Source organism: Vipera ursinii, assembly GCF_947247035.1.
Source record: "Vipera ursinii genome assembly, chromosome: 1".
NCBI lineage: Eukaryota > Metazoa > Chordata > Lepidosauria > Squamata > Viperidae > Vipera > Vipera ursinii.
Window position 1 is genome coordinate 331916364 of NC_139512.1, and position 21872 is coordinate 331938235.

The window sequence follows — 21872 nt, forward strand, 5'->3', positions numbered from 1 at the left end:
AATTCTTTGAGATGCAGAGAGGGATCTCTGTTCTGTTCTGTAGGATAGTTGTAAGATTTAATATGCTCTGCAATCACTGAACAAATAGGATCTTTTTTTAAAAAATGTTGCTTATAGGCTCATGTTAAAGTATGATATAATTGAATGAATTATTTTACATGTTCAGAGGCATATATTCTACGTGGGGAAAAAACCCGAATGACCAAAGATCCACACACAAACACCCGCGAAGCTGTAGTCACACTGGACAGTTCATATATTTGTGTAAATTACTAACAAATTTCAGTCTCCCTTAATTCTTTGTTAGTAATTTACACAAATATATATTGCTTGTTGTGTAGCTTAAAATTCTCCCACTTTTGCCTCATAGATTTTATAGCCTTTTGGGTGAAGAGCTTTCTGGCCTGTACAGTCCAATGTTATTCATAGGAATTTATATGTGTACAGGTAGTCCTTGACTTGCAACAGTTCATTTAGTGACCATTCAAAGTTATAATGGCATTGAAAAAAGTGACTTATGACCGTTTTTCACACTTACGATCATTGCAGCATCCCCATGGTCACATGATTAAAATTCAGATGCTTGGCAACTGGTTCATATTTATGATGGTTGCAGTGTTCCAGGGTCATGTGATCACCCTTAGTGACCTCCTGACGTGCAATGTCAAATGGGAAAAACAGATTCACTTAACAACCGTGTTACTAACTTAACAACTGCAGTGATTCACTTAACAACTGTGTCAAGAAAGGTCATAAAATGGGGCAAAACTCACTTAACAAATGTCTCACTTATAATTTTTTGGCTCCATTGTGGTCGTAAGTCCAGGACTACCTGTATTACCATTTATGTTACATGAATGTTATATGTTTGGTGATTGTCAGCCCTGCTGGTCTTTCCCTTTGTGTTGCCTCTCTGCTGTTGAGGTTTGTTTGTTTTCAGACACTTTGTCTCCCTGCCCTCTTTAAAGCTAATTGCTTGTGTTTAACACAGGCAACTGAAGCCCTGAACTGTCTCCGCAGGGAACTATCCACCTCTTGAGTCAAAAGCATGCACAATAATAACATGCAAAGCCAGTGGATGATTTTAGGACTGCTGTGCTTCAAATCTTTCATAGGAACAAGACCTTTTGATTTTATCACCTGTCATGTGGTTGTGACAGGTATTTGAGAGAAGGAGAGGAGTTGGTGTTTGGGAGCTGATGTTTTCATAGTCTTACCAAATCACAGTCTTTCTAAGACAGTTCACCACATGCATCTTAATGTGGTTATTTTCATGTTATATTTGGATATATGCTTTATAAAGTACAAATCCTCAGGTTAAAGTGCTGGACTAAGGTGGTTAGAATTCAGGTCTCACTTGACCAAGGCAAAGGCAAGTTCTCTTTGTATGCCCAACCTCTTTTCTGGTTATTTCAGTCAGGATGAGGGGAGACTTTAGCGGGTGCTATTTTTGTTCCAAAAAGGAAGGTGGAATGTAAATGAAAAATAAATAAAAAAACATGCATTCACATATACGTAGTACTCTGATTCACATTGTATAGATCTGTTTTTCAAAAAATGAATGTTGTGTTCATTAAAGCAGTCTGTTCATTTTTTATTTTACTTTTATCTTTTTTTGTAGAAGTTGATAGTTAATGCCCTTGGCTCTTTCTGGTTCCCATCTCAAGGTCATTTTCTCTTGTCTTCTAATTTGTTTTTCACAGCAAGTCAAGATTACAGCAGGCAGGCTGGCCTTAATCATTACATAGGTAAAAATGCATTAAAATCCAGCATCCTGCTTCTCAGAGTGGCTTATCAGAGCATCAGAATAATAATTATTTTTTTACATTGTTGTTAGCATCTGAGATTCATTTAGAGATACAGTGCTTATAAGCAGAGAGGGTCCACTGAGATATCATGAGCAAAGCCCATTGATACATCTTTCTTCCTTCATTATACAATGTATCAAACTGACTCTGCTAAGAACTACTAGAATGTTCTAGAATACCTCCAACTGTTTTCTGTTCCAGAATACTTACTTCAGGAAAATTAGCAGAATCCAGGTGGAATGGCAGGATTGGTAGTCAGGAAGATGAAGGAAACATGGTTCCTGGGAATGTTCATTCTCATTTTGCATATCCAAATGCATATTTATTTCATCTCCTTATAAAACCATTCATATTAGTGGTCATCCTCACAATAAGATTTGCAAATGCTTTCTTCTAGAATAAAACTAAAATGTTATGCAACTAGACTGGTGTCAGGCATTCAATCATAAACTTTCAGAAGGCCAAAGTTTAACTAGATTAAACAAAATGACAATGCATTGTAGTATATCTATGGTTCCTTATATAACCTTTAGTAGTTTGAGCTGTAGCAATAAGACATGAGATATAATGGAGGCCACTGATGGAAATGGAGGCTAGGTTCAAATCTTCTCAGCCATGGAACTCTTTGGTATGTTCGTTTGTCATAGTGTCATTGAATCGTGTATGAATTCAATCACTGAGATTTCTAAACCATGGTTTACAGTTTATATATGAACCTAGATAATTATGGCTTAATGTTGAAACTTGTTAAAGAAAACATGACTTAACATTTATTTGAATTTAGTTTCTGAACCTAACTTAATGGCAGAGCTCCTAATGTACTTGAAAAGTTCTCAAAAATTCAGAGAGATATTCAGAGCTGTATCTGCTTTGAAAATGGCCCACATTGAACTGTACAGCATAGTGAGACATCAGGAGTTGACCAGAAGAAATGGTTTATGATATTTTGTATGATAATTTTTATGTCATAAAATGATTTATAAAATTTGCCAATTTTTAATTCCACGGGAGTTATGGATATGGATACTGGACACATGCTATATTAGCCCATTTGAGGTACCTTGTTTCAAAAAAAGTTGCCTTATGATGCACTGTTTCACCCAGTTAAAGCTTACAGACATGCAAATTTTAGTAGTGCATAGAAGACAGATAGAAAGATTCCTGCTTGAAACCCTAAAGGGTTATCACTGTAGTTAATACTTGACTGGACTGATAGCAGTATGGCAACTTCCTGTTTTTCTAATCTACCTGTCAGGATTGCTGGGAAATTAATACATGGGTAGGGTAAAGAACTGTGTATGCTGCATTAGTTCTATGAGGATATAAATAATAAATATAGTTGGAAGGAAACTTTGAATGTAATCTAGTTTGATTGCTTGCTGGAGTGTAAACAGAGGCCTGTCAGAGCTTTGCTTGAAAGCCTTCAATAAAGGGCTACGTATCATCTGTGACAGCAGTCCACTCCTTCAGTAGCAGCAACTATTGCTTTGCATCTGGATCATCAGATCATCAAAGGATCATCAATTAATTTCTGCAGGTCGAACATTTCAGAAGATCTTTGTCAACTTTTTTTTTCTTGTTATCCATTTCCTGCAATGGTAGGCTAGCAAATAAGATACGATAAGATAACTTTTATTGTCATTTTTTTTTACTGTGGGCACAACGGCACACATCAAAAATGAAATTTAGTTGCCTGCTCTCAAAGTGGAACACATACATGGCACACACCTAACCATACTATATAGACATATGTATAAACCCACACCTCTACATATATATAACAAATAAATATTAAATACTGTCCATCCTGAATATATAATAGAAGGAGGAAGCTTGAGAGTTTACAAGGTTAATGCTGTATGGAATGAAACTATGGCTGAATAAAATAAGAGAAAATAAGACAACAAGAAGTCATGAAATTTTCACCTGGACTGAATATCCATAGCAAGAAAAATCTGTATGATGCTAGGAAAAAAAGCATAATAGCTGATTTTTTTCCATATTCTTTCCATTTTGGGTGTACGTATCTGTATATATCATATAAATATATATACACACACATTTGCACAGATATCCTATAATAATTAAGGATTTCTGGAGAGAGAAGAGATGAACATAGGTTTGTTAGGGTCTATATTATGATATAATGACTAGGCTTTAAAATTTATCTTGAAGCCAGCACATTTTCTGTGCTTCAGAACACAGATGGTTGTCATGACAACTCAGGAGTGCTAAAAATGGCAAGTCAATGGTGAACATGCATGAGAATTATTGGTGTTGAAGGTGGGGGTGTGAGATGGAGTGGGTTTCCCTCAGATTATTCTTAGAAATGTTTTTCAAAGGCACTCGAATGAGAGAGTCATCTTATTTTAAAATAAATCCCAGTCTTTTGACTTAGGAATTCTGAAATATCGTTTGATGGATTTTATCCTTCTGTTTTCCAAAGTGTCAAGCAGAAATTCACCTCATGGAGAGTTTTCCTGTTCTAATTTGTAGAATTTTAAGCAATTATTAACCATTGCTTCCATAATCATCAATGCAGGGCTCAGCAATCATTTGGTGACAGAGGCCACACTTAAAATGTAAAGATTAAGGTCCCACCCACCTTGTGACCCTATTACATATGTGGATGAAGCTGCACTTTGGGAAGTTTTAGATTTCTTTGGTTTTTAATAGTGATATACTTATCTAGGGGATTATATTTTCATGTTTCTGATATAGAATGGTAGGAAACTCCTGTTGGTTTTCATCTCTTAGTTTAGTTTTTGAGGTCCTAAGGTTGCACATCCCAGCACTGTAAAATGAACAGACTAAATTTGTTTGGGATAGCTCTGAGTTTTACAGTATATATGCTGAGAGAGCTTTTTCTTGCCAGCTTCAATGAAGAATTCTAAAATGTAGTCCCCACATATTTGGACAGATATAGTGCCTGCTGTCATTTGACCAGGAGTATTTACTTTTGTACCCTACTCTAGTAGTCTGGTCTGATTTATATATATATATATATATATATCTCGGGTTTCTTCCCGCGTTCCTTTCATCTTCAGAAAGTTGTGGCGACGTTTCGACGAAATCCCATCCGTCATCATCATCATATATATAATATATATATTATGCCCACCTAGCAGTTCGAAAGCACGTAAAAATGCAAGTAGAAAAATAGGGACCACTACGGTGGAAAGGTAACAGCGTTCCGTGCGCCTTTGGCGTCCAGTCATGCCGGCCACATGACCACGGAGACGTCCTCGGACAAGCGCTGGCTCTTCGGCTTTGAAACGGAGATGAGCACCAGCCCCAAGAGTTGGAAACGACTAGCACGCATGTGCGGGGGAACCTTTACCTTTACCTTTTTATACCTATAAAAGTAGAAAACAGATTTAGCCAATTGACACGACTTCTCCAGGAAAAATGGAGTGAACCATTGCAAATTATATATGTTGTAAAAAATTAGAGCAAGTAGGGATATTTGTGTCTCTTAATAGAATGTTTGCTAATAATACAAAAAGGGGGTTATATAATTTTAAGACATGCAAATACTGGTAGATCTATCGATCTGCAGGAAAATAATTTTTGGCATCCACTAGCCAAATTTAAATAGGGAGGGGGAAAAGTGAATTGTTTGAAACAGCAGTCCAAAATCATCATCCCTTGCATGCCAATCTAGTGTCTTCATCCTACATATTGTATATCACTGACTAAGAGGAAAAGTTGTGAGGTAAATTTGTGTTAAGATGTAAAAACTTCAGAAAGAAAATTTTTTTTTCAACTACAGTGTGCAGATGAGAGGTTTACAATTAATATTGAGGAAATACTTTCATTGACCAAGCTCAGTTCTGGAACTTATAATTTCTTATAAATTTTTAAAAAGAATAAAAATGAGTAATTACAGGCCCATTAGCCTAATAGATATTGTGGTTAAAATACAGTATTTGCCTGTTTCCTCTTGAGTAGAATCAAGAACTGGGTTGATGAAAAGTGTATTCTTGCAGAAGAACAAACAGGCTTTAGACAGAATCGATCCATTATTGACAGTCACTTTGTCTTGAACCATCTAATTACAAAATATGTCAGTAAGGGAAAACAACTGTTTCTGCCTTTATAGGTCTTGGTGCAGCATTTGACATAGTAAACAGAAAAACATTATGGAGGATATTGATTGCACTTAAAATGGAACCCAGACTGTCTAGCAGCCCAGACTGTTGAATATGATTTGCTGACTTCTATTTGGTGAGGGAAAGAAGTGGGATGTAAATGGAATAAATTGTAATATCTGTAAATGTGATCAGCCAGATCACAGACAGAAGTTATCAGCCTTACCTGGTAGTTTGTGCCCAGCATGTTTTGTTTAGAGACATGTAGCTTCCTTATATGGAGGTTCTGCTCAGATGATATTAGCAGCAGTCATGAATAAAACTTTCATTTATTCATTTGCCAGTTTTCCTTTTAAAACTATCTCGACACTGTCCCATATGTAAAACCGTATCAGCTGGGGTGTTAATGAATCATTCTAGAATACTTGAGGGGAAATAATTTGATTCTGGATTTGATAAATGTGTTGGCTGAGCTGCAAGCCAACACACCAAAAAGGCATCAATTGGGGAAAGGGGCTAGGAATACTTTCATTACCAGTTGAGGCAAAACAGGATAGTTGGAGCATTCTGAAGTATACAATCCATTTAAGACTGTATATGTAAATTAAAGCCTTAAAAATAGGCAACTTTCGGCAGCAGTCATCCAAGCCACACATGGTTTGGTTTCTGGACTTAAGATAGGAATCTGTTTGCTCTGTGGTTATGGGATGCTGTGTGTAAAAAGTTGATCTCCCCAGACATCTTCTTGCCCCTTGATATTCAAATATCTAGAGAAATGACAATGTTTTTTTTCTTTTCCAAAACACATTAATGAAGACCTGAGAGCAATAGCATCTGAAATGTTGCTGATGAGATATCTGGGTGTCAGCTTTTTCTTGTGTTACTGTTTTCTGTGTTTGTCTCGTTGTTTCTTTTGATTACACAACTACAAAGCGGCATTCATACTATTCATTTTTATTGAAGGTTTAAGTTTAAACCAGAGATGTACTGTACTACCAAAATCCCTGGGATTTTTTGGCTTTTAGCTAAAGTCCTTAGCAGTTTATGCCATACTTATAGTTCACAAACAATTGCAGATATTCTTACCAAATTATAACTTTCAGTGGGACAGAAGAGAAAATGTATTCATTACATGACTGGATAATAAGCATTTTAGTTGTATTTAATTTCAATTATATGCAAAATGCTCACAAGAATGAAAACCTCAGGCAGGAGGAAGAGCGCCACCAGGCGGGCAGGCAGGTGTCCTGCTTGGCTGTGGCTTGGGGGGCACTTTTTTCAGTGCCATTGTAACTTCGAACAGTCACTAAGCGAACTGTTGTAAGTCGAGGACTACCTGTACTTCATCACTTTTTTCCTTTTTTTTTTGGTCATCAAGTTTTTGACACCTTGCTAGGCCACTGGTGGTACTCGGATGTTGCCATATCCTAAAAGTGGTACAATGGGTGAAAAGGTTGAAAAGCCTTGTTCTATAGCAGGAGTGTCAAACTCAATTTCATTGAGGGCCGCATCAGCATTGCGGTTGCCCTCGGGGCCAGGTGGGTATGGCCAGGGTGGGCGTGGCCTACTGGGTAGGTGTGGCTAGAGTGCGTATGGCCTACTGGGTGGGCGTGGCCAGCTCTACATCGTTCGCATCAAGGGTGCCTATGGGGGCCTGGGCAGGAGTGGGACAGATCTGAGGGTCTCTGGCGGAAGGAGGGTCTCAGGGCCAGGGCCAAGGCAGTGGGGGCCGTTCCCTCACTGTTTCCAGGATGGTTTTGCGGGCCACATGAAACCACTTCACGGGCTGGATCCGGCCCCCAGGCCTTGTGTTTGACATATCTGTTCTATAGGATATCTTCTCAATTATTTGTAGAATGCTGTGAGAGCCTCTCTTAAATTTTTCTTTAAGGCTAAACATACCTATTACCTCTAACCTCTCTTTTCAGGGTTTAGTTTCTAGTTCCTCAATCATCTTTGTTGTCTTTCTGTGAATTTGTTCCATTTTCTCTTTAAGTGTGTGGTGCCCAGAACTGAACACAATACTTGAGGTGGGATCTTACTAAGGCAGAATAAAATGATTTATGACATGAGCTGAGGAAAATTAGTAATGTGTATTGGAATTGTCCCTAGTAAGTAACAGTTGTAAATGTTGCCCTTAAAGTTTGGCAACTGCTCTGACCTGTTCAGAAACTGGTTTTAAAAAAACCATACAATCATAGAGTTGGAAGGGGACATTTAGGGCATTAGCTCAAATGTGTTGCAGGTTCATGAATTCAGATTAAAGCATCCCTGATAGATGACTGTCCATATATATAATACATATGTGGGGGAAAAATATTCATTTAGTTCACATGAAGTGCCTACCTAATTTTAGAATGTAGCATTTTGACACTGTAAAATTCTATTGATGTATATAATAGTTCCACATACATCTTTCACACACATCTATAACAATTAGATTACCAAGCTGACCCTTTAAATCAAAGCCAGTCTGACGTGCCAGAGGTAGTTACCTCACCTTTTTGATCCAATAAAGGAAAAAACAAAGGAGGATTCTGTCAGTTATGGGCTGGGAATGGTTTGGGGAGTCGTTGGAAAGAGTTGGCTGGAGTCCTGGATGAGGGCTTAATCTCAGGCAAGATGGGAGATTGAGCTGTTTTTTTATTATAACTCTAGATTTAGAATAATCCAAAACATTTCAGTACTGATACTAATTTGGGAATGTTAGATGTTGCTAATCCATCTACACTAAATTGTAAAATGAAGAGACATTTTATTTATTTATTTATTTATTTATTTATTTATTTATTTATTTATTTATTTAATGGGACTTATATGCCGCCCTATCTCCCAAAGGACTCAGGGCAGCTAACAACAGTAAAATACAAGTAAAAATACAAATATTAAAAATTAAACTATATCTATAGCCCCAACTACAACCAATAAAACCTTAAAACCATATTAAAAACCCCTTATCATCAGTCCAGGTTGGCCTGTTGGAAAAGAAATGTCTTAAGGTCACGACGAAAGGACGGGAGGTCTGGGGTCATCCAGAGCTCCAGGGAAAGCTGATTCCACAGGGCAGGTGCCCCCACAGAGAAGGCCTTCCCCCTGGGGGTCGCCAGCTGACATTGTCTGGCCGACGGCACCCTGACGAGGCCCTCTCTGTGTGAGCGCACAGGGCGAAATCGTTCCTGGCAGCAGACGGTCCTGCAGGTATCCCGGGCCTAAGCCATGTAGGGCTTTATAGGTAAGAACCAGCACCTTAAATCTCACCCGGAGGGCAACCGGTTACCAGTGCAGCTCACGCAGGAGGGGTGTAATATGGGAGTATCGGGATGCTCCCATCACAACCCGCGCGGCCGCATTCTGCACCAGCTGGAGCCTCCGGGTGGTTTTCAAGGGCAGCCCCATGTAGAGAGCATTGCAGTAATCAACATGGGAGGTAACGAGCACATGAGTGACTGTACGTAAAGCATCTCGGTCCAGATAGGGGCGCAACTGGCACACCAGGCGAACCTGGGCAAATGGCCCCCTGGCCACAACTCCTATATGATCTTCTAAACTGAGTCATGAATCCAGGAGGATGCCTAAGTTGTGCGCCCTATCAACGGGAGGTAACACCTCTCCCCCCATAACCAAAGATGGGATATCCTGGATTACACGAGATGCCGATACGTAAAACCACTCGGTCTTGGCTGGGTTGAGTTGGAGCCTGTTCTTCCCCATCCAGATTCATACCACTTCCAGGCAACGGGACATCACGTCGAGGGCATCACTGGGTTGGTTCGGGGTAGAGATGAAAAGCTGGGTATCATCAGCATATTGATGATACCTTACCCCGAAACCACGGATGAACTCACCCAGTGGCTTCATATAGATGTTGAACAGGAGGGGAGAGAGGACTAGCCCCTGGGGCACCCCACAATCAAGGGGCCTCGGGGTTGACCTCTGCCCCCCTGCCAACACCGTCTGTGAACGGCCCGAGAGGTAGAAGGAGAACCACCGTAAAACGGTGCCTCCCACTCCCAACCCCCCGAGACATCGCAGCAGGATACCATGGTTGATGGTATCAAAAGCCGCTGAGAGATCTAATAGGACCAGGACAGAGGAATAACCCCTATCCTGGGCCCGCCAGAGATCATCCACCAGCACGACCAATGCCGTTTCCATGCTGTACCCGGGCCTGAAACCCGATTGGTATGGATCCAGATACTCAGTTTCCTCCAGGACCAGCAGGAGCTGCCGTGCCACCACGCTCTCAACAACCTTCGCAAGAAAGCGAAGGTTGGAGACAGGACGAAAATTATTCAAAATAGCTGGGTCCAAGGCAGGTTTCTTAAGGAGGGGCCTCACCACCGCCTCCTTCAAAGTGGCAGGGAAGCACCCCTCACTCAAAGAAGCATTAATCACTGCCTGGAGCCAGCCTCGTGTGACCTCCCGAGCTGCATAAACTAGCCAGGAGGGACACGGGTCCAACAAACACGTGGTGGCACTCAATCTACCCATGATACTTCATCTGGAGTCACAGGGTCAAACTCCTCCCAAATAATGTTGGCCAGACCCGTTGCTTCCCCCTCGTCAGATACTGCCCAGTCGGAGTCCAGACCGGTCTGGATCTGAGCGATTTTGTCCAGCAGATGCTGACTAAACTCCTCGGCCTGTCCTCGCAAGGGGTCCTCCCTTGTCCCCTGATTTAAAAGGGAATGGGTCACCATAAACAGGGCAGCCGGGCGATTATCTGCGGACGCAATGAGGGTGGCAAAGTAGGCACGCTTCGCTACCTCCATTGCCACAAGGTAAGATCTGGTAAAAGATCTTAACTGTATTCGGTCAGATTCGGACTGACTGAATCTCCAAATGGTCTCTAGGCCCCTCCTCCAGCGCTTCATCTCCCGTAGGTCCACGGAAAACCAAAGGGCCAACCAGGACCTGCGCCGGGTCAGAGGCTGTAAAGGCACAACGCGGTCGAGAGCTTCAGAAGCAGTCCGTTGCCAGGCATCAACCAAGGTCTCGACTGGGCTGTGGGAAAGGGAGGCAGGAATCAATCCAAGCACCATCTGAAACCTTTCCAGATCCATCAGGTGCCTGGGGCGGAACCACCTGGTCAGTTCCGCCTCCCAGCAGCGGGAGGTGGCGTAACAGAGGCCCAGCCACAGGAGATAATGATCTGTCCATGAAAGGGGTTGAATAGTTGGAGAGACCCCACCCAGACCATTAAGCCACTGCCCGGAGATAAAAATAAGGTCGGGCATGTTTCCCCCCTCATGGGTCGGACCCTGAATAATCTGGGTCAGGTCCATGGTCATCATGGAAGCCATGAACTCTTGGGCCACCCCCGACATCCCCCCCCAGGGAGGGCAGGTTGAAATCCCCCAGAACCATAAGTCTGGGAAACTCAACCGCCAGCCCCGAGAGAGCATCAAGTAGCCCAGGCAGGGCCGTTGCCACGCAGCTGGGAGAAAGGTACGCAAGCAACAGGCCCAACTGACCTCCAGGGCCCCACCTCAGGAGGAGGGACTCACATCCGCTTATTTGAGGGGCAGTGGCCTCCTGCAGACAAAGGGCCTCCTTAATGACAACTGCCAACCCACCGCCCCTACCCTGAGCCCGAGGCTGGTGCAGCACACAGAAACCTGGTGGGCATAATTCAATCAGAGGGACTCCTCCCTCTGGGCCTAACCAAGTTTCCGTAATGCATGCGAGGTCTGCGCCTTCCTCCTCAATCAGATCCCAGATGAGGGGAGCTTTATTCACCACAGACCTGGCATTCAAATAGATCAGCCTGAGCTCAGGTATCTGCCCTCCCCCACCCCCGGGAAAGCAGGTTGAAACCAGAGGGTTGGAACGCACCACCGCTTGAAGACAGTGGGGGCGCGATCCCAGATTCCGATATGGCCCTCTGTTCATCCATCTGTCGCCATTCCCAATCACTGTGGGGATCGCTCTCCCCACCCTGACCCCTCGGGCCCCATGACCCCCCCCCGGCCCCCTTACCACCGCGACCATCAACCAACCTGGACTGGAGTAGGTCCGGCGAAACCCCCCCATCTTTCTGCTGGTCCTTACATTCCTCCCCCCTCCCTAACCCTTTAAAAAGTTTAAAAAGAAAACCCCGAAGCCTCCTTTTCGTGCCATGCCACCTCTCGGGGTCCCAATACCCGTCATTAAGGAACTGGCGGCATAGATTAGAGGGCCACACCAGGGAGAGGGGAGACTCCCTTAGGGCAAACAATTCACCCGCAGAATAAGCCATCGATGAAAATAAAAAGCCGGAAGGAATGGATCGGCAAGGACAAATGAAATAAATATTAATAATAAATCCACAAAGCTGGACAGTGACTCCTGGGCATGGTTGCCCTCTCACAGCGACCATGATCTTCCAGTTTCAGGGAGAACCACTATCCAGCTCCGGGCAGGTCGCAGAGAGGAAAAGGTCCGATGACTGGGTGAAGGTAATAAAGTCAGTTTATCGGTGAGGGCATCCACAGCTCCAGCGATGGACAGGAGTAAACAATTCTCGGGGTTCAGGTTCCGGGCCCGGCCAACAACAGCTGGGCCCCCCTGCTGCCCAACATGTACTGTACAAAATGTACTGCCATTTTGTAATTTTAGGCAATCCTAAAATATCTTGCAATATTTCAGTTTGTTTAAAAAATGATTAGCAATAAACTGATCTAAAGTATTATTTAGGTCTATGTGGTTTACCTGTTACTTTCTGAGGATAATCCTTATTTGAAACAATGTCTGTCTGGAGAATAGAGATGAAACTTGTATTTCCATGTACTGCAGAGAAACATTGATAGCAAAATGTAGCAAATCCAATAATCTGGAACATTATATCTCCCCCATTTCTATATGATAGTCTCAGTTTAAATAAAGGAAATTTAGGTGTTTGTCCTTACCGTAGTACCCTAATACCTAATCAATATGCCTGAAATAACTTGGCTTAGGGAAGCTCTAAAAATATTAGCAACAACAAAGCTAGTGGAGGTGACAGTATTCCAGCTGAGCTATTCAAAATCTTAAAAGATGATGCAGTAAAAGTGCTACACTCAATTTGCCAGCAAATTTGGAAAACTCAACAGTGGCCACAGGATTGGAAAAGATCAGTTTACATTCCAATTCCAAAGAAAGGCAGTGCCAAAGAATGTTCAAACTATCGCACCATTGCACTCATTTCTCATGCTAGTAAAGTTATGCTTAAAATCCTACAAGCTAGACTCCAGCAGTATGTGGATCGAGAACTACCAGAAGTACAGGCAGGATTTCGAAGAGGCAGAGGAACTAGAGATCAAATTGCTAACATACGCTGGATCATGGAGAAAGCTAGAGAGTTCCAGAAAAACATCTACTTCTGCTTCATTGACTATGCTAAAGCCTTTGATTGTGTGGATCATAACAAACTCTGGCAAGTCCTTAAAGAGATGGGCATACCAGACCATCTTATTTGTCTCTTGAGAAACCTATATGCGGGCCAAGAAGCAACAGGGAGAACTGGACACAGAACCACTGACTGGTTCAAAATTGGGAAAGGAGTCCGGCAAGGCTGTATACTGTCGCCTTGCCTATTTAACTTATATGCAGAGCACATCATGAGAAATGCAGGGCTAGATGAATCAAAAGTTGGAATTAAGATTGCCGGAAGAAACATCAACAACCTAAGATATGCAGATGATACCACTCTAATGGCAGAAAGTGAAGAAGAACTAAAGAGCCTCGTGTTGCGGGTGAAGAAGGAGAGTGCAAAAGTTGGGTTGAAACTTAACATTAAGAAAACCAAGATCATGGCATCCGGCCCTCTCAATTCCTGGCAAATAGATGGGGAGGAAATGGAGGTAGTGACAGATTTTATTTTCCTGGGCTCCAAGATCACTGCAGATGGGGACTGTAGCCAAGAAATTAAAAGACGCTTGCTCCTTGGGAGGAAAGCCATGGCAAATCTAGACAGCACACTAAAAAGCAGAGACATCACCCTGTCAACAAAAGTGCGTATAGTCAAGGCTATGGTCTTCCCAGTTGCAATGTATGGCAGTGAAAGCTGGACCATAAGAAAGGCTGAGCGCCAAAGAATTGAAGCCTTTGAACTGTGGTGCTGGAGAAGACTCCTGCGAGTCCCTTGGACTGCAAGGCGATCAAACTGGTCAGTCCTAGAGGAGATCAACCCTGACTGCTCTTTAGAAGGCCAGATCCTGAAGCTAAAACTCAAATACTTTGGCCACCTAATGAGAAGGAAGGACTCACTGGAGAAGAGCCTAATGCTGGGAAAGATGGAGGGCAAGAGAAGAAGGGGACGACAGAGAATGAGGTGGCTGGATGGAGTCATTGAAGCAGTAGGCGTGAGCTTAGATGGACTCCAGAAGATGGTAGAGGACAGGAAGGCCTGGAGGAACATTGTACATAGGGTCGCGATGGGTCGGACACGACTTCGCAACTAACAACAACAACAAAAATATTAGCAATCTTAAACTGATACTTATTTTTACGACATTTAGACTCAGTGGAATATTTAGCTTTCTATTTATATGAATTTTAAGCTGAAATAAAATTCTCAGATTCACAATGCCTTTTTAAATAAATAGATTATTCCCATCAAGAAAGAAGACAGGGAAGAAGGCTTAATGGCTAAAGATTACAAATTTGACTGAATGCTCTATGAAATTACTATATATATTGTAGTTTGAAAGATTTATCTGGAAGCACCTTGGCATACTGCAGGACACAGCGTATACTGAAGAAGAGTTGAGTTATATTCTCCCCAGGGAGAGACATTTTCCCCAAACTGTATTCCTGTGCCTTTAGTAGTAGATTGACTTGTAATAGAAGTATGTGCTAAAGCTTACTTTCATGTGGTTAGTATATTAAACTGCAAAGTTTAGACAGATTTTATAGTCATGGTAGCGATTCAAGTTCTTCTTACAGCTAGTCCTTGGTATATAACCACAATTAAGCCCAAAATTTCTGTTGTTAAGTGACCTTTGCCCTAATTTACCACCTTTCTTGTCACAGTTCTTAAGTGAATCATTGTGGTTGTTAAGTTAGTACCACAGTTGTTAAGTGAATCTAGCTTCCCCCATTGATTTTACTTGTTAGAAGGTTGCAAAAGGTGCTTACATGACCGCGTGACACTGCAACTGTCATAAATACGTGCAGGTTGCTAAGTTTCTGAATTCACATGACCATGGGGATGCTGCAATGATTGTGTAAAAAAACAATCATAAGCCACTTTTTTCAGTGCTGTTGTAACTTTAAGCGATTACTAAGCGAATGCTTGTAATAGGAGGACTACCTGTACTGTCCTCCCCCAAATTAATGTTCACTTATCAGTTACTGTTTGAAAGCCTGCTAGTTGTTATGTTAGCCTGAGATGATCATATATGCTTTGAACCATTGATTGACATCTTTCCAAGTCTGTGATAGTTGCTTGGAACAGCTTTGGATTCTGTGTTTCAAATATGTAAGTGCTAGATAGAAAAATAACCAATATTTTTTAAAATGAGATGTATTGCTTATTCATCTCTTTCCATATTATATAAATAGCTCTGTTTATATACATATTAACAGATTTATCTGCTTTTGCTGCTTTTTATACTCCTGCTTTTCCCTTCCATCCTTGTATTGTGTATTGTTCCTCTTGTGTGAAATAATCTTTTTTGTTTTGTTTCTCATCCAAGAAGCATCTTCAGTTCTGAACTGAAGATGCTTCTTGAATGAGAAGCAAAGTGTTTTCAACAGAAAAAACACAGAAAGTCCAGTTGCCTTTTAAAAAGGCAGTTGTCCTTTGGAACAACCATAACCTGGATAAGTGAGAATTTCCATAGACATGGATGCAGAATGCTTACATTTCAGTAAGGCATTTAATAAAGTAGACACAGCCTACTTCTTGAAAAGATACAACAATGCAGGATAGACTGTGTACCACTGCCAGATGGATCTGTAGTTAATTGCACTCAATGGAACTACATCTACATTGTGGGAAGTATGCAGTAGGATTGCTCAAGGTTCTATCATGGGCTCAGTGCTCTTCAGTATCTTCATAAATGACCTAGATGATCTGCAGTTGACACAAAGCTGGGGGAAATTGCTAACATTTTGGAAGATAGACTCAAGATTCAGAATGATCTTGACAAACTAGATGCAATTCATCTAGTGATAAGTGTTAAGAAAAATAAAGTTCTACACTTAGGCAAGAAAAACCAGATGCACAAGTTCAGATAGGCCATACCTGGCTCAAAGGTAGTGCCTAAGAGAGGGGTCTAAGTGTGCTGGTGGACCACATTTAAATATGAGCAGTGCGCTGCAGCTGCCAGAAAAGCCAACACAACCCTAGGTTGCATCAACAGAGGGATAGCATCAAGATCACAGGAAGCAGTAGTATTGCTTATACCACACTGGTGAGGCCATATTTAGAATACGGAAACTGCTTTATTGGATGGAGAGTCTGGACATTAATTGGTGGTAGAGATTATATTTTGTAGGCAGAATATCCTAAGTCTAGTATGATATAAGGGACGTGGTGGCTCAGTGGGTTAGGACGCTGAGCTTGTTGATCAGAAGGTCGGCAGTTTGGCGGGTCGAATCCTGAGTGCCGCATAACAGAGTGAGCGCCTGTTACTCGTCCCAGCTTCTGCCAACCTAGCAGTTTGAAAGCACGTAAAAATTCAAGTAGAAAAATAGGGACCTCTACGGTGGGAAGGCCACATGACCACAGAGACGTCCTCGGACAAGCGCTGGCTCTTCGGCTTTGAAATGGAGATGAGCACTGGCCCCTACAGTCAGAAACGACTAGCACGCATGTGTGGGGGAACCTTTACCTTTACTTAGTATGATATAAAGAGGTTTAGATAGGGAGATATTTCAGATATTTCATTCAGATATTTCAAAATTGAATTTATTCAGAATAAAGCAATTTAATAAACATGTCATGCTTTTTAAAATTCAGTTTAATTCTTTCCAATCCTGAATGTGAGTTGAAATCCTTCTGTTGTCTATGTAGTCCACTAGAGCAGAGGTCCCCAACCTTTTGGACACCAGGGACCGGTTCCATGGAGAGAGGTTTTTCCATGGATAGGAGGGTGTGTGGTTTTGTGTGCTGCCTGCATCCCACGGATGGGGCTTTGCTTGTTTGTGCGGACCAGTTGATGGCATGCCACGGCCCAGTAGTGTTCCATGGACTGGGGGTCAGGGACCCCTGCACTAGAGGTGAGAAACCTGAAGTCCTTCAGGCTTTTTGGGCCAGACTTATTGAAGCTGTGGCCCTTAAACGCTAGCTGAATGTTATGGGAGTTGTAGTCTAAAGATTGCTTTCACTGCAATATGGTAATAGGGGGAGCTACAATCAACAGCAGTCTCTCATATGGATAAGAAAGGAAGCTCAATTGCCTCATCTTCCATACCTCAATCTTTTGGAGAAGGAATGAACAGTGTATTTCAGTATGACTAATGCAGAGGATTAATGGGAGTTACTATTCATCAGAGTTTGGAAGGCCACCTATAACCTACTCTATTTCTATATAAATATTTCTCTTGGAATGACTGATAACTGTAACTTATCCCTTTTTCATTCAAGATCTTATCCAATGTTGCCATCTATCTGTGCACTATCTGTGTGGGTATCATGTCTTACTACATGGCAGACCGCAAGCACCGCAAAGCCTTCCTAGAAGCTCGGCAATCTCTGGAGGTCAAGCTCAACCTTGAGGAACAAAGTCAGCAGCAGGTAAGAATCAAAGAGTTCCATCTGTAGCTTCTACTTTGTTTCTGGCTTATATCCTCCTAATAAATTCAAAACTTGAATTTAATATCTAAGGTAATCTATTTTCTTAGTTTTTGATTTCTAGATTTGTATCTAGGTACATATGAATGTGCATGGCAGAACTATTTTTGCATCAGATTTACTGGGCCCATCTCTGAGAAAGTTACTGGCCCAATTCGAGCTTACTTGTGAGAGGCATGATAGTTTCTATTCAGAGGATTTTGCCTCTTTCCTGGAGTTTAGAACTTCTCATTTAAGCTTGCATCTCATTGGGAGGATTCTTCCTTGTTTATACTATTACGAATTAGCTGTTTTCAGTGAAATCAAGAAAGAGACCATGGTGACAGTGCTGTTCCCATAGCAACCCATTCTCTCTCTGTATCTGCTATCAAAGAGTAACCCTCTCCAGGCCCTCAGTAAAAATGCACTTAATAATCAAGTTATTTTCATTCAGAGCAATTCCCAAAACAAAATTAGAGTATGCTTTTGAAGCAGAAATTTCATGAAGATGGCTAACTGAATAAAATAAATCCTCAATTTGACAGAATATTTCTTTTCCATGCAGCTTGTCTTCTCTTGTGAGCCTATGCTAAGTTAGACTCCAGATGTGGGCTCACCATTGAATTAAGTAGAATAGATAGAATGAGCTGAACCCAACAACCCAACCCAACCCACTCGGATGGAGCACAGAGGAAGGCCAGATTTAGGTTGTAGATTTCTAATGTAGCCGGAAGACAGGCCATGTAGAGCTATAAAAATTAAAACTTATATTTTGAATTGTATTGAAAAATCTATTGGTAACCAGTGCAATACTCATAATATGGATAGAATCCTGTTAAAGAAGCCCTTACCAACCAGTAAGTGAACTGATACATTTTGGGCCAACAATAGTTTCCAAATAATTCTTCAAAGGCAATTCCAAGTTACATTAAAAACTGAGTTATACTTTAGCTGTTCTCAGAATTTTCAACTCACCAGTAATCTGGACAGTTAAGAAAGACTGGAGATATAGTCTGATAGGCTTCAACTTTAAACACCATAAACTGGTACCTACAGAGCTAAAATAAAGGTATACCAAGATCTTTCTTTCTGATATACTCTGAATTACCTTTCATGTCTGGAGTTTTCTGCAATTTAAAACTATAGAAATAATTCATTCTTAGCTCAAAAAGTGGGCTTTGAATGTCTGATTATAATTAAAAATATTTTTTCTGACATGAATATATTTGATTTTCAGAAAAAAAATGTGTGCAGAGTTAATATCAGTCAGTTTCCTGTACATGAACGTACACACACACACACACACACAGACACACACACACACACACACACAGAGAGAGAGAGAGAGAGAGAGAGAGAGAGAGAGAGAGAGAGAGAGAGAGAAATAAAGTTAATCTCGCTCAGAATATTGGAGACAGGAGAGAAAAATTATTTAAAATTGTATAGGTGGGGCATGTAGAGGGAAGAATTGGTAGATTAAATAATAGATTAAGCCCTGTATTTATCCCTACAAATGTTTCTTCTCCTGCATTGATGTTGGCAACAACATTTTTCCTGTGATTAAGAGTAATTATGGTAAAACTTAGTGTGGGTGAGATCTGAAAGCTGAAAGCTCTTTTGCAAAAGAGGTCAGTAGGTCTTTTGTTGATGTGGCGTAAACACACAGCAGAATTATGTCCTAAAATCTAATGCAATATATCGAACCACATTAAGAAATACTGCAAATTGATACCAGTTTGAAATGTTGCTTCCCAGCCTACAGCATTATATACAATATTTCTTCATAGAAGTATTGATGATAGTGTTGCCTCTAATTTAAACAAAGAACAAAAAAACAAAAAAACAAACCCTACAAGATACTGTTATCAATTTTTGTTAGTTCTACAGTACAGGGACAAAATTATTTCTTCACTTTTGTTTTTCTACTAAAGTCTTCCATCCTTTTTCTTCTCCCACCTCCCTTTTTATTGTAATGTTATAAATCTGGATATATTGTAATATTTCAATGCAGATTATAATACAGTGATATTTATAGAACATGATTAAAAATTAACATTCTATTATTTAAATCACACAAGGTATTAAACTAAAAAAAGATAAAAGTAAAACTTACGTCAGTATTAATTGCCAGGATTTCAATGTTACAAGCATAATAGTATTTAACTTTTCATTCAGTTGAATATAAAATAAAAAAGCCCTGCAATCCACATTAAAAATATTAACTTTATGATAATAGTTTTCATGTTGAATTTAATATTTAGATAATTGTATTGTTAATTATATGTGTGGGTGTGTATGTATGTTGATAAAAAGAAAGAAATGCTAGATGAAACAAATTTAATAAAAGTTAAAATACTAAAAAGTATTTTTAGTATTTCTTTTCCATTCCATATAAAAGAATAAAAAGAAAAAGAGAATTTTTTAAAAAAATTATTGATTTCTGGCTTTCGTGTTTCATTGTTAATTTGCAATATTTTTAAGCATTCAGGCTCTCTTAAAAGCCAAACTACAGTATAAATGGTTATATTGATTTTTGTGTTGGAATGGATTTCCAGGAGGAAGGGGCTGCATTCCAAGGACCAAGAAATAGTGTAATTTAGACAGTTTGTTTGGGGAAAAGAGAGTCAAGATAGCTCATCCATAGAAATTCTTAGAACATATCTTTAATGTTTCACAAGATTTCTCCCTATAGGTAAGAAACAATAAACTGCTTAAAAGTATCTCTGCGGGTCTTTAATGCATTTAGGAGTCTGACAGTTTTTCTTCCAGTGTCAAGCAAAACTTATTCTTGGTCTGTTAAGCACAGATCTTACAATATTTCTTGTTATTTTTTCTGAGACTATACCTAATAGGAACAGTTGTGGTTTCATTTCAAATTTACATTCCAAAATTTTCTACATTATACTATGCAGATCTTTTCAATATTTTTGAGGTCTTTTATATATCTTTTATATGTTCTCTTCTGATTTTGCCTAAGTAAGTAATTGTTTTGGTTATAAATAGCAATTAAATGAGTCTGAGTCTGATTTTTCAGAAAGACGGCAGTAAGGGGGGGAAATATTTAAACTTCTCTCTCCTGTATTGAAATCCTGATCAGAATTGGGGAATGGGAAATATAATTGTGTTTTGTGTGGAAAAGAAGTGGTATTAAAGGATGCTGTTAACTAAGATCTAGTTTCACTTCAGAGGTAAAATAGGAATTACTCCAAATACCTAAAGATCAAGACACATTCTAGTCCACCCTTGAGCAGATGAAGAAGGAATTATACAAAAGAAACAGATATGTCTCAGTTTGGTTTCAAAATACAACATTTTTAGTGCATAATATTTTGGCTGGAGCCTTGTAAGCAACTATGTGCCAAGTACATTGCTGGATGAACAAAATGCATACTGCAAGATTCAGCACATTTTCATTTCAAACTGCAAGCAGTTTAACATGTATGATTTACTTGGGCTGATGTAGATTAAGAGAAAAGAAGACTATTAGAAGAGATGATTCCTTCTGTCTCTTTTAACAAAATAAAATGTCTTTGTTTTCCTTCCATCCCACAATTCCAATCATATCTGTTCACTTCTTGAAACTGAACCTTGATGTAAGATGGAGTCACTATGGCAACCCATTTCCAAGACAGCAAAAGGCAAATATTTCCAGACTAGTCAAACGGTTGGTGTCAGAAAAAATACAGCGAGCAGCAAGAAACGGTTTCTTTATTGCCCAGGCATAAAGATGAGCTTTCTCTATACAACAAATTGATCCTATCTCTCCTGAGTTTTCACTGAAAATTGTAAAGGCTTCTGCATCTAATTCTAAGATAGGCAAGCAAAGAGAATAAAGGCAGGAATATCTCTGATATATAGTTTGATTAGACCAGTTGATTTGGTTGACTTTATATATGGGACTTGTAGTGGGCACTTTTCAGAGATGCAGTTTGCCAATTTTGACTTCTGTTAGACTGCAGCATTCTGGTTTCCCTTCTTCCCCCTGTTTTCATAAAGACATAAGAGTTGCAATGGTTATTTAGGCCACTGAATCCAACCTATTATTCCAGCTCATATTCAGATAAAAAGTATTCCCAACAGAGGGATTATAGCCTTTGCTGAACTCATCCAATGAATGAGAGCCCATCACTTCTGATAATTCAAAATGCTTTTTTTAAAAAGAAATGTTTTGTTTAGTAATCAGAGGTTGTATGTATAGCAGCTTGCTGACAGTGTCTGCAAAATTGGTTTACCTGT

General features: G+C 40.3%; 1 protein-coding gene across 4 annotated transcripts in view; it reads left to right on the forward strand.

The window, feature by feature from the left end:
- ADCY3 (adenylate cyclase 3) overlaps positions 1 to 21872 on the forward strand; it is a 90352-nt gene that overhangs the window by 15829 nt on the left and 52651 nt on the right. For 3 of the 4 annotated variants that reach the window (XM_083348424.1, XM_083348423.1, XM_083348422.1), the window contains exon 1: positions 17498 to 17600. In XM_083348424.1, coding sequence (XP_083204550.1) covers positions 17499 to 17600 — 102 coding nt within the window. In that variant the 5' untranslated portion in view covers position 17498. Of the gene's footprint in view, positions 1 to 17450; positions 17601 to 21872 lie in introns of those variants that run through there. The other variant, XM_083348425.1, reaches the window with a different exon arrangement.